Below are 13,135 nucleotides of genomic sequence, written 5' to 3' on the forward strand. Positions count from 1 at the left end.
TAGCACGACAATTACTGTGTGTACTCAATTAGCTCCAGGGATTTATTGTAAAAACACACGTTTGAGTATTTATTAACTCTTTAAACTGTGTGTACAGTACAATTCTAAAGTCTGCAGCCTTGTGTATGTACAAAGTTTGTGTTTTTACAAAGTTATTTTTAATTCATGAAAGAGAAATAAATACTTATCAGTGCAATAACTTAAGAAAGAATTGAGGAATTGAAGCGTAAAGAACCATTGCACACCACACTTTTCATTGTGAAACTGTCAGAAATAGGCTCCAGATTATCTGTGAACTAACCAGAAAAAACATGTTTTACACTTTTTACATTCATATTTCTTGCGCATTTGAATTGCACTGACCAGTCTGAAGTAGGCTGTTAAATACTGTCGTAGATTGCCCAACCGATCTGACTAATTTGTACTAAGAAGCAAAGCTGGTTCTGAATGAGGTTTTAGCATATGAACTGCTGAAGAGAGATGACACAGGAGAGTGTTTCTACACAGAGAAAACAAAACAAGACTTGAAATACAGGAGCACGTTTGTATTTTACAAAATGATGCAAAAAAAAAACAGTGAGGGCAAAAAGAAGTGAAGTGTGAAGGACATTGATAGTCCTGCAAAGCGCTTTGAGTTTGACACAATGAACATCCAAACGACAATTTATGAATGATAATGAATACTTTCAGAGTGAATGTATTATGCTACACAAAATGACTTCGGATAAATCGCCATCGTTAAAGTTCTTGAACGACACATAAACCAGAGAGTGAGTTCCAGGTTCCCGCAGTCACACTCCAGTCCACACGGTGGCAGTATGTCGCCGTATTCTAAGTGGTTTATCAACCGGCAATGGTTGGTTATAGAAGAAGACTTGTGGCTACACGAGAATATTTCCAAAGGTGCGTTTGCTTTTGTTCCTTGATACACGTCCTCATTAACAATACATTTTTCTTTTTTGAACATAGAGGAAGCTCGATATTCGACATCCGACTACTCTTCGGTACGTTGCTAACATGAATCTTGGGCTGCCGTTTAGCTCTGGCTCTAACGCATTATCCCAGGTACCCCTGAGACTGACAGTGATAAAAGAAGAGGAATATGGACCTATGAGTACATGCCAAGATGACGAGGGAAGGCTCATTTCAGATCTTCACTGTAAAACTGAAACGGACTTCACAGAGTCACTTAGCACCAGTAACAGTGAATTACTGCAGACGACAGTTGAAGTGAAGAAAGAAGAGGATGAGCAAGAACTCCAAGACTGTGATTCTCCTCAGGAAAGTAAGTTCACGCTGATACACTAGGAGCTGTGTTCATTAATTGAGTTGGATTTGTTTTATGTTTTGTGAAGTGATACAGTTTTACAAAGTTAAAGAAACTGTAGAAAATGACTGTCAGTCTCTTCTTCTGGTCTCTGACTTAGCACCCCATTCAGTGGGAGGTGCTCTCTGAAGAGTTGGGTCTTCAAAAGCTTCTTAAAGGTAGCAGGGGACGCCCCTGCTCTGGTAGTGCTAGGCAGTTCATTCCACCAACCAGATCATATATCTGTGTTCATCTACAGTTTGTGTAACACAATTCTGTCACTATTTCCTGTGCACTGCTTTCATTCCCATGTCTGATCCATGCGACTCCTCTTAGTCATCCTCTACTCCTGCTGAGTAATCACTCTCTGCATTTTCTTGTGGAAATGCATCTGTAAATAAGACTTTAGTTGATGATGATGTTTTCTCCTCCTCCAGCCTCTCGTGTCTTCAGATCTCCCTCAGGAACCCCAGCTGAGTCCAGAGTCGATTCTTTGAGGCGCAGCCAGCGTCAAGCTCCTGTCCTGCCGTCTCAGGTGAATAGCAAGACTTTTTTGGCCATTACGATAAATAGGAAAGGATTGTGCATAAATAAAAAAAGGGATAATGACCAGAACTTGTCGAGCATAAGTGACGTGCAGTAAAATAGAGTGACTGAAGTGTTAATAATGCACATTGAGATTTCACATTTTAGGGCATGTCTGAGTTTGATGTTCTGATAGCCATCGAGGAAAAACTGTCCTTTAGACGTGTGGTCCTTGCTCTTGAGGTTGCTCCGTCCACCAGAGAATCGGAGGGTAAACAGGTGGTGGTCTGGGTGTGATGTGGCCTTGATGATGTTTTCGGCCCTGCCGAGGTCGCGGGAGTGGGCAATGTTTTCCAGGGAGGTGCAGTGAGCAGCCAGTGATTTGTTTGGGCTGTGTTGATGGCCCTTTGGAGGTGCAGTGAGCAGCCAGTGATTTGTATGGGCTGTGTTGATGACTCTTTGTGGTGTTCAGTGACAGAATGTTGTCTGAGCACCTCACTGCCAGCTTCTGTGCCTCATCCTTGGACTCATCTCAGGACTCATCTCATCTCAGGACAACACATTTCATCAGCAAATTGTTCAGGGCTCTTTCTCCATCTGAGATGTCCCCTCTTATAGGCCGCAAGGTGAACCACGAAAAGTCCTTTAGAAATCGAATCCCGCTCCACAGGCGTGCATCTACACAATATTTAGTTCATAAAAAAGAAAGAGTCGTGCTTAGCTACCAAAAAAAAGTTCGTCGCTGACTTTCCAGTCAATTTTTGGTGCGTTTATGTTTTATGCCGAACTAGTTTCTTCAGAGCGCACAAGGATCTTGGTCGCGAGTGCTGGCACTTTTCGACACGTTATCATGCTACACCAATGAGGTAGCTGCTTTTTGTCAACAGAATGGCAAGATGGCGGCTCCCGTGGTTAGATTCAACGTTACCGATCAAGAGGAAAACACCCGAACATCCTCAAAAGTGGGCTAAATGGATTCTAAATAGTGCTGTATACATAGCCGCGTCCAAGAAGAACAATGAGGCAAATATACGATAATGTTATGCTTATGTTAAGTCATTTAGATCAAGTTTGACATACCTGGGAATACACCTTACTGACGATCTAACATGGACTGTGAACACCCAGCACACACTGAAGAAATCAAGGCAAAGACTGTACTTCCTACGTCAGCTGAGGAAGTTCAGAGCATCAGCACCCATCAGCTGTGTGTCCTGACAGCATCATCACTTGGTATGGGAACTGTACAGCCTGTGACAGCAGTACCGCATCATCAGAGCACCTCTCCCTACAGACCTACAAGAGAAGACTACGTACCAGGGCCCAAAGTATTGTAAAAGACTCCTAACATCCTGACCATGGACTTTTCTAAACACTGAGGTCAGGCAAACATCTCTGCTGCTACAAGACCAGAACAGAGAGACTGAGAAGGAGCTTCTTTCCTCAAGCATTCCGTATCCTGAACACACACAATGACTATAACAGCAATTACACTTTTTTTCACACTTGCACATGGACTGTACACACACTGCACTTTATACTCCCTCTTGCTATTTATGAAAAATATTTCTTGATCTTTCTTTCTTCACACTCGCACAGAAAAAGCTTAACACCAAACGAAATTTCACTACATGCTTTACGTAAGTATTTCTATGTATCTGACAAAAAAACCTCCTTCCTTGTATCAATAAAAGGCAGTAATTGTACTTATACCAATGACCATTTGTTCGTTCTTTCATTCATTCATTCACAAATGAAAACAACACTGATGAACCATAAAAACAATCTTTATGAAAAATATGAAATATGATATATAAAACTGTACAAAACTAAATAAGAAATAACAGATTAAGGACACTCAGTCCTCACTGTCAGTGTCAGGACGGTTATCTTCCAGTTCCTCAGTTTCTTTTGTGTTGGCACAATTACAGCAACGACATAAGTCTGTGCAACACAATCCTGCAGAAAAACAGGAACATCTGCCTGTCTCACAGGCACCTTTGCAGCCGCAGTCAGGGGCAGGGTTTCTGGTCATCCAGGTGATGTGCAAGGTCCCATCCTCTATTTGCCAACCATATCCAGCAGGTGATGGAGCACTTATATTTTGTTTGAGACAGGACCTCATTATTGCAGCCTAGTAGTTTGCCCTTTTGCAATGCTGATGGAGGGCATCAGCAGTAGGGGGAATGCATAATTCTGGCAAGGCTGATGATGCTATACAGAAAGCCTTGTACCTAGCTTCATTTACATTATCGGCAGCTGGCTGATCATATAAGTGGCATACATACTGGCAAAGAAGTGCAAATGTTGACTGCTCCAAGTTAAAGTTAGCACCTAAACTTGTAAAAGCCTTTAGGTACTCATCTTTCTCACATGCAACAGAAAATGTCTTTCTTTTTCCTTTGCCTCCACTTGTGGAGTCACACCCAGAGAATGTGTGAATTCCGATCAAGGCTGAACACACACTGGTTCCGAGAGCTGATGACACCTTGGTAATGTCAATGATACGTGTCCTGTTGCCAGTCCCTGTGAAAACATATAAACTGCATGGCAAATCTGTCTGCACACTTACAGCAATGACTGCCACATCAGTGTCAGAGCTCTTGATAATGACAGCTTTATGCTCCCGTGCAGCATGTTGTGCATGTAAAAACACCCTTGTGTCACATTCTTCATGATCACACTGCAGGTCTTCAACAACACAAACAGACTGTACACCCTCCTTAACAGTCACACAGTGACATTGATTTGTATGTGCAAGCAGAGGTTTTTGCCCACTATTGTAAGGTCTGCATTTTTCCATACAACATACAGGAATTCGGTATTTGTTCCTTCTGAGAGAAACTTTTTCCATTGGGTTGGGGTCCTCTGATCCGGGCCAAAGATTTGCATGCGTTGTGACCCTGCATCAGCTCTATACATGACCGTTCTAGGTTTTTGATACTGATGGGGGAAATCACGAGTCAGCCTCTTCTTCAACATATCCTGTCTGCAACACAACAAAACAGTGACAATTAAGAGTCACAGGAGTATCATGAAAAGCAGAGAGTGGTGGAGGTGGTACAAGACATTACAGGCTAGAACCTATCTGCCATACAGCACATTTAACACCAAAGATGCCCAAGAAAGGCACACAACGTCACAAACCTCACCACACACACACACACACACACACACACACCACACACACACCACACACACACCACACACACACACACACACACACACACACACACACACACCTTCTCTTTGTTGCCAAGTGGTACATGTCTGTGCAAACAGCAAGACTTAAAAACAGTTTCTCAGGCCTGTCACACACATGTTGTGTAAAGCTAGACTTGCACATGACAAATAATAAGACTTGAGAGAAAAATGCATTGCAGTTACCTGTAGTTTGAAGCTTCAAGACCTTCATTTGCTTTCACCAGTTCAATGAAGGCCTTCCTCAGCTGGCCCATTCTCTGCACCTCTTGGTTGACAAGCAGCCTTTGGCGAATGATCCTCTCACAGAATAACTTATAGCTGACATCAAACGTGGGCTCATTCCTAGAACACATATAAATGAGAAGGAAATAAATAAATTAGGGTTGTGATTGTGTGCACATACAACAGAATGCAGATTGAATGTTTACTTATATAATGTTAAGTTAGTAGCTCCTTGAAATGCAATTTAATAAATAACTTACTGTTCTTTCTCTGGTTTTTCAGGCCTCGTCAAAAACCTGGTGTACTGATTATAACAGCCTTTGTGGTACTGCACCTCCAGAGCCGAGCCACGTTTGTAGGCTTGTCCTGTATGTATTCCATCGTGTAGTGGTGAAATAATATACCTCTTCGTGCTTGACTGAAGTAATATGCATAAAACAATGTTTGTTTTTTGATTTATTAAGACATTCCGGTGTATTTTCTTCGTCTTCCGTACTGCTCGATGAAGGCATGGTGGACGCCATCTTGCAACTCTGTTGACAAAAAGCAGCTACCTTATTGGTGTAGCATGATCACGTGTCGAAAAGTGCCAGCACTCGCGACCAAGATCCTTGTGCGCTCTGATGAAACTAGTTCGGCATAAAACATAGACGCACCAAAAATTGACTGGAAAGTCAGCGACGAACTTTTTTTTGGTAGCTAAGCACGACTCAATCTTTTTTATGAGCTAAAGATTGTGTAGATGCGCGACTGTGGAGCGGGTTGAAACGAAAACAGTGTTCACCTTACGGCCTATTAATCCATTCTAACTATATCTCAGTTGCGCTTTTCAGGCTGTTACAGAGCCTTACATAAGTATTCACCCTCTTGGATGTTTGACCCTTTTATTGCTTTTTTATAAGCCCTCTTTAATGTCAAAGTGAAAACAGATTTCTACACAGTAATGCAATTAAATACAAATATGTAATGTAAAATAAGTGATTGCATAAGATTTCACCCCCTTTAAAGTGACTGACCTAATTCAACAGAGGTCCAGCCAATTGGTGCTAGAAGTCTCACAATTAGTGAAATGGGGATCAGTGTGCAGTGAATGTGTCTCAAGTGATTGTAGTATAACGACACCTGTGTCTGGAAGGTCCATTCACTGGTCAGTATTCAGTAATCAGTATATCCTCCGATATGTTGTGAGTGCACTGAAAGTTACACCTTGTGCTGCAATCCTTAATTAAGTCCTGGCGGCTGCAGACCGGGTTTGGTTCGCTTTTCAAAACGGGAGAGCAAGGAGCTGCTGGACCCGTGCGCGTGGCCATCTTGGATTTTAGGATCTTGGATAGAATCACATCAGAGCATGAACAGAATAGAAGCTCCAGATCCTATCAACAGGACACAGAACTCGTGTTTGATGATCAAACTCTCTGACAGAACTGTCTCCTGTTCCTCCTCAGGTTCCCAGAGCGGACTCAGACCAGGGTGGAAAGAGAGGCCGTGTGGAAACAGCAGAGAGACCAGGTGAGAGGGTTTACACAGGAGAGTGTATACACACACACACACACACACACACACACACACACACACACATAAAACAGTTTGCTGTATGAACAGTAAAGGCAAACAGCAAGTCTGATTTGTTTTATGTGTGTGTGTCAGGTGTGTCAAAGAGAGAGTGGTTGAAACGGCAGAAAGACCAGTTGAACAGCCACAAGCGTGGAGGCAGCCTGCGTAAAAGATCTAGAGTGAGCTACGCAGAGGAAGAGGAGCCCAAAGATGAAGATCGCCTCTGTGAGCTGCTCTTACTGCTGCCTCTTCTCCTCTTAACTCTCTCCTTCTAAACATTGATCTGCTGATGCCTCCTTACTGTTTCCAGCCATTTTAAATTAACATTTTCACAGTTGGTGGTTATTTTTCTTTACAACAGAATGATTGTATATCTTCAGGTTGCATAAAAATGTAAATTAATCATCTTAGATTTGTTCCTGTTTTCTGCAGACTGTGAGGACTGTGAGTCTTTCTATCTTGATGAGTGTGGGGTCCATGGTCCCCCTAACTTCATCCCTGACATCCCAGCTCCTGTAGGGGTCCCAGACCGGGCCAGACTCACCCTGCCACCCGGACTGGTGGTCAGAGAGTCCAACATCCCAAACGCAGGTCTGGGGGTGTTCAACCAGGGCCAGACGGTGCCCAGAGGGGCACACTTTGGCCCCTATGAGGGAGAGGTGACGGACAGGGACGAGGCCATAGAGAGCGGATACTCCTGGATGGTGAGTGATCAAATGGTATTTCTAAACAGAAGTTCAGGAGGAGAGTAACAAATCTGCGACGCCCTCTTGTGTCTTACCCCTTCACGTAATTATTCCCAGTTTCCTCTTCCGCTTTGGCAAAACATGAATCAAGAGACCTGTCATCCTCCTCAGTTGGGAATACCTGGGATTCCCGCACGTATCTCGGCAATCTTGGCAAGGAGTTTCAGGACCCTGGCCAAAGAATTTGCCAAAAAAGTGAAAGAATCCTAATTTGAGATTTATTTAAAATAAAATTCAAAAGCCCAAATCAACTTTGATACTTTGTCCTTTTAAAAAAAAAAAGTGCCATCACTTCATTGAAAGTTGGACAAAATAAGTGTTCTGTTCAAGATCAACCGATAAGTGTTTCATAGGGCCATGATCAGGTTAGGTGCCGAAAACATAACCTCAGGTTGATGATAATAAATTATTTTCATTCCAGAGTCAGTTGGATTCATTCTCTTGAAAATATTTAGTAAGAATCAAACTGTAAGTTACTATTCTTCTTTTGTCATTTGAATCCCTCAAGTCGTCTGCGTGGAAACTAGCTAGCCAGCTTACTTTAAACTAAACAAAGGCGGAGCTGTTGTTACACTATTATATTTTACATGTTAATGAAGGTTACATTCATGACGTTAGATTAATTCTTAGGATGTGCAGTCTGCCTGTGTTATTTGTCAAAATATGATTTTAAAGTATTTAACTTGGGGAATAGAAATGATGAACTGAGGGCCTCATTTACTAACATTGCGACCGCAGCTTAATCTGCGCCTTTGCCAAACCGCAAATAACGCACGTTATTTTGCATCCTATTTATCAAACAAGAACCCTCGTCGCGTCATCTGCGCCTAACACCGCCCATTAGTGTTATTTAGCGCTCCGCGAAAATAGGGAAGAAAGAGCCTGCGTGTTCCACCGTGGATGATGAGCTAAAATTAGAGCTTTTGGTTAACGAGGTTACAGAAAACTAACCCAGGTAAATATAGAAACTCATACATATTTCTCCGTTTAGCCCTTCTGTCCACATTAAAAGTTGTGATCACTTTGAATTCAAGACTGTCTTTTTTTGGTGAGCTGATTTGGGGAAATTAAACTTTTCAGCGAACATTGAGTTTCTGGGTTGCTATGGTTACCCCTCAGGGTGCCTGTGCAGCTTCATATTAACGAGTTTATGTTCACAAGAAAGTTCATATTCACACATATTAACATGAGTTAATCACACACAGGTAACTGCAAACTGTTAAGATGGGTCTCTAAGCTAGAGATAGCTAGGATAGTTAATATCCAGGTTAACTGCTCCATAGCATCCCGTTAAATAGTCTGGTAGGAATACACAACACCCCTTACTTTAAAACGGCGTATTCCAACACTGAAAACCATGCTTTTCAAAAACGCTGCCCTAGGCAGATACATTTGAAAACTGTAGTTGTAGGTTGCCATGGTACTGGGGGTAGCTTGCGCTTGAGAGGCTATAACGTCAAAATAAACATGGAAGGTGAAATTAATATGCTGCTCTGTCTCTACAATTTACTTACCGGTAGTTTAGTTAGTGTACTTCGAGTACAAGTACTTTTCCTGAATAGATACGCGTTACTCCTACGCAGAAGGTGTGCACTGTACTCGGTGTGCTTGACCTATGAAATACCGTTTAAACCATACAATGAACAGCGATTCTGGGTAAGAGTGGCCGAACTTTTCCCGAACAGCTAGCTGGTGGGACAGTTTGTAATTCTATTTGTTTGTATTTAAATGATATGTCAAATATAAAAAAAATTCAAATTTCTCGCAGGCACATAGTTTTCATTTAGCAGCTGATATATCATGCTAAAACACCTCTTGTTTCGTTACTAATACATAATTAGGCGCACTTTACGCATCTCCTCCCATCTCTTTGCGACGAACACCCACTTTCCCACACCCACTTCCTAGCAGCGCTATGAGGCCCTGAGTGTTTAAAGATGCAGAGAGTGGTCGATATACAGTATATCGGTCTATCCCTCTTTAAACCTGATTCCAGAACTACTATTAAAAAAACGAAATGATTTCCCTTCATTTTTTTTGTTCTTTTGCAATGAAACGGGTGTCAGTGTTTTTAATGAAATGTTTCCACAGATATACAAGAGCCGACATGCAGATGAGTACACCGACGCAAAGAGAGAAACTCACTCCAACTGGATGAGGTGACAACCTTCTCTGTACTCTGTAGTTTCTCCGTTGTATTTCACAACCAGCTTTAGATAGCATTATTAAAGTTGTAGAAATAGTAAATACATTTATCTCATCTATGTCATTTTCAATCTCTGGTTTCTCCATCAGGTATGTGAACTGCGCTTGTGACGGTGAGGAGCAGAACCTGGTAGTGTTTCAGTACAGAGGGGGGATTGTGTATCGCTGCTGTAAGCCCATTGCCCCTGGAGAGGAGCTGCTTGTCTGGTATGCAGAGGACTACGCCAGAGACCTGGGCATCAGCTTCCACTGCCTGTGGGACATCAAGAGTAGCGCCAAAGGTACATCACAATGCTACACCTGAAATACTGTGTCTGTAGTAAATGGATGTCTGAGACTGACCTTGGATTTTACACATAATGAAACATGAATAAATACACTTATGGAAAACTCCACCTACCTAAATATATGTTGATGGTATCAGTAAGTACTATCCAACAGGTTTCTTTGCCTGAACCTGCATTTGTTCTTTCTCTTTTCTTTCTTTCAGGGGTAACAGCGTCTCAGGTGTTCTCATGCACACTGTGTCCAATTTCCTACACGGCTCAAATCTACCTCCACAATCACATCAAGAGGATCCACACGGTTGAGTACATCAGACTGCTGAGGTCTGGAGCGATCAGACCAGAGACTCTGACACCTTTCAGAAGCAGTGGTGGCAGCAACCGACACACACAAAAAAAAGTAACTGTGAAGTCCAGGTCAACATCCAGCAAAGTCACACACCCCTCTTCAAAACCAGGAGGAGCGGATGGAGAGATCAGACCAGAGACTCTGGCACCTGCATCCTCATTGTCCTCTGAACTTTGTCCAGTGGTTGTGCTAAAACAACTCTGTACACACACAAAATCACACACTCACACAGACACTCACACACTCTCACACAAACGCACACAACACACACGCACAGTCACACACCCCTCTTCAAAACAGGAAGGAGCAGATGGAGAGATCAGACCAGAAACTATGGCACCTGCATCCTCATGGTCCTCCAAATTGTGTCCAGTGGTTGTGCTAAAACGACTCTGTACACACACGCACTCACACACTCACACACATCACACACGTACACTTACACACCCCTCTTCAAAACAGGAAGAAGTTGATGACAACAGAAGTCACCACTACATTCACACAGAAGAGAAGCCATACCAGTGCACTCAGTGTGGCAAGAGTTTCAAGCGAAAGGATCGTCTCAAACAACACCAGCGGATTCATACAGGACAGGGGCCATACACCTGCACTCAGTGTGACAAGAGTTTCTCTTCAGGGGGTGCTCTCAAACTACACCGGAGGATTCACACAGGAGAGATGCCATACACCTGCACTCAGTGTGGTAAGAGTTTCATGCGAAATGATCGACTCAAACAACACCAGTGTATTCATACAGGAAAGAGGCCATACACATGCACTCAGTGTGGCAAGGGTTTTACTTCAGGGAGTTATTTCAAACTACACCAGCGCTTACACACAGGAGAGAGGCCGTATCACTGCACTGAGTGTGGCAAGACTTTCAGTGAAAGTGGTAGTCTCAAAACACATAGCCGCATTCACACTGGGGAGAAGCCGTATCGGTGCACTGAATGTGGCCAGAGTTTCACTATAAGTAGTAGTCTCACAGTACACCAGAGGATTCACACAGGAGAGAGGCCATACATCTGTACTCAGTGTGGCAAGACTTTCATCCGAGAGGAACATTTCAAACTACACCAGCGGGTTCATACAGGAGAGAGGCCATACACCTGCACTCAGTGTGGCAAAGGTTTCTCCCAAGTAACCCATCTCAGACTACACCGGCGCATTCACACAGGAGAGAAGCCGTACACCTGCACTCAGTGTGGCAAGAGTTTTATTACAGGGAGTAGACTCAAAATACACCAGCGTCTTCATACAGGAGAAAAGCCGTACCACTGCACTCAATGTGGCAAGAGTTTCAGTCGACAAAATAAACTCCAACTACACAAGCGTATTCATACAGGGGAGAGGCCATACCACTGCACTCAGTGTGGCAAGACTTTCACTGCAGGGGAAGATCTCAAAAAACATTGGCGCGTTCACACTGGGGAGAAGCCGTTTCACTGCACTGAGTGTGGCAAGAGTTTCAGTGAAAGGGGTGCTCTCAAACTACACCGGAGGCTTCACACAGGAGAGAAGCCATACACCTGTACTCAGTGTGGCAAGACTTTCGTCCAAAAAGGAAATCTCAGACTACACCAGCGCATCCACACAGGAGAGAAGCCATACACCTAGACTCAGTGTGGTAAAAGTTTCATCCGGAAGGAACATCTCAAACTACACCAGCGGATTCATACAGGGGAACGGCTTCAACCTAGAGGGAAACCTCAAATGACACCCTCGCATTCACACAGGAGAGAGGATGTAGCGCTGCATTAAATGAGGCAAGAGGTTCCTTTGAGACACTCAAACTTCACCAGCTCATTCACACTGGAGTGAGCCCAATCCACTGTGCTCATTGTACCAACGCTAATCAAACTTCACCAGCTCATTCACACCGGAGAGAGGCCATTCCACTGTGCTCATTGTACCAGCTTGCATCGGAACATTCTATATATATATATTTATATTTATATTTTTACCTTTATTTAACCAGGAGAAAACCCATTGAGATTAAGAATCTCTTTTTCAAGGGAGACCTGGCCAACACAGGCAGCAGCAGCATACAGTACATGCAAACATAGTTACAGACAGAAACACAAAAGAAGACAACATTTAGCAGTTAGTGTCGTAGCCAGGTACATTAAAAACATTTACATCTTAAAGAGTCTGTCTCAATTTTTTTCATTTTGAGTTTAAAAGCATTAAGCGAGATGAAATAATTTAGTTTCAAAACCCTTTGCAAGATATTCTATGCCGAGGGAGCAGAATACACAAAAGCCCTCCTTCCTATTTCCGTACAGGCATTTGGGACAGTTAGCATAAAACAGTCCTGCGAACGCAAAGAGTAGTTGCCGGCACTTTTCTGCTTGATTAGGACACATAGGTAGTATGGGAGCAGACCAAGTATTGCCTTATATATAAAGGAGTACCAGTCACAGAGCCTACGAGTGGCCAGAGCAGGCCATCCTACCCGAGAGTATAGCTCACAGTGGTGAGTCAGAGCTTTACAGTTTGTAATGAACCTCAAGGAAGCATGGTATGCTGTGTCAACCTTATGAAGACACTGAGCAGAGGTCTGCATATACAATAGGTCACCATAATCTAGCACAGATAAAAAAGTGGCGGCAACAAGTTTCTTTTTTACATTAAAAGAAAAGCACAACTTGTTTCGAAAATAAAAACCCAGTTTTAGCCTCAGCTTTTTCACCAGGTACAGAACATGTGGCTTAAAAGTGAGGGAGTCATCAATCAAAAT

At 43.0% G+C, this 13,135-nt stretch overlaps 1 protein-coding gene across 1 annotated transcript in view; it reads left to right on the forward strand.

Moving 5' to 3' along the window:
- LOC116219769 (zinc finger protein 502-like) overlaps positions 1-12,804 on the forward strand; it is a 59,428-nt gene extending 46,624 nt beyond the window's left edge. Inside the window, exons 2-9 of the mRNA XM_031563643.2 lie at positions 970-1,285; positions 1,744-1,841; positions 6,703-6,766; positions 6,905-7,036; positions 7,244-7,515; positions 9,649-9,716; positions 9,853-10,043; positions 10,253-12,804. Coding sequence (XP_031419503.1) covers positions 1,018-1,285; positions 1,744-1,841; positions 6,703-6,766; positions 6,905-7,036; positions 7,244-7,515; positions 9,649-9,716; positions 9,853-10,043; positions 10,253-12,012 — 2,853 coding nt within the window. The 5' untranslated portion in view covers positions 970-1,017 and the 3' untranslated portion in view covers positions 12,013-12,804. The remainder of the gene's footprint in view (positions 1-969; positions 1,286-1,743; positions 1,842-6,702; positions 6,767-6,904; positions 7,037-7,243; positions 7,516-9,648; positions 9,717-9,852; positions 10,044-10,252) is intronic.
- The last annotated feature ends 331 nt before the right edge of the window (positions 12,805-13,135 follow it).

Source organism: Clupea harengus, chromosome 26 (genome assembly GCF_900700415.2).
Source record: "Clupea harengus chromosome 26, Ch_v2.0.2, whole genome shotgun sequence".
NCBI lineage: Eukaryota > Metazoa > Chordata > Actinopteri > Clupeiformes > Clupeidae > Clupea > Clupea harengus.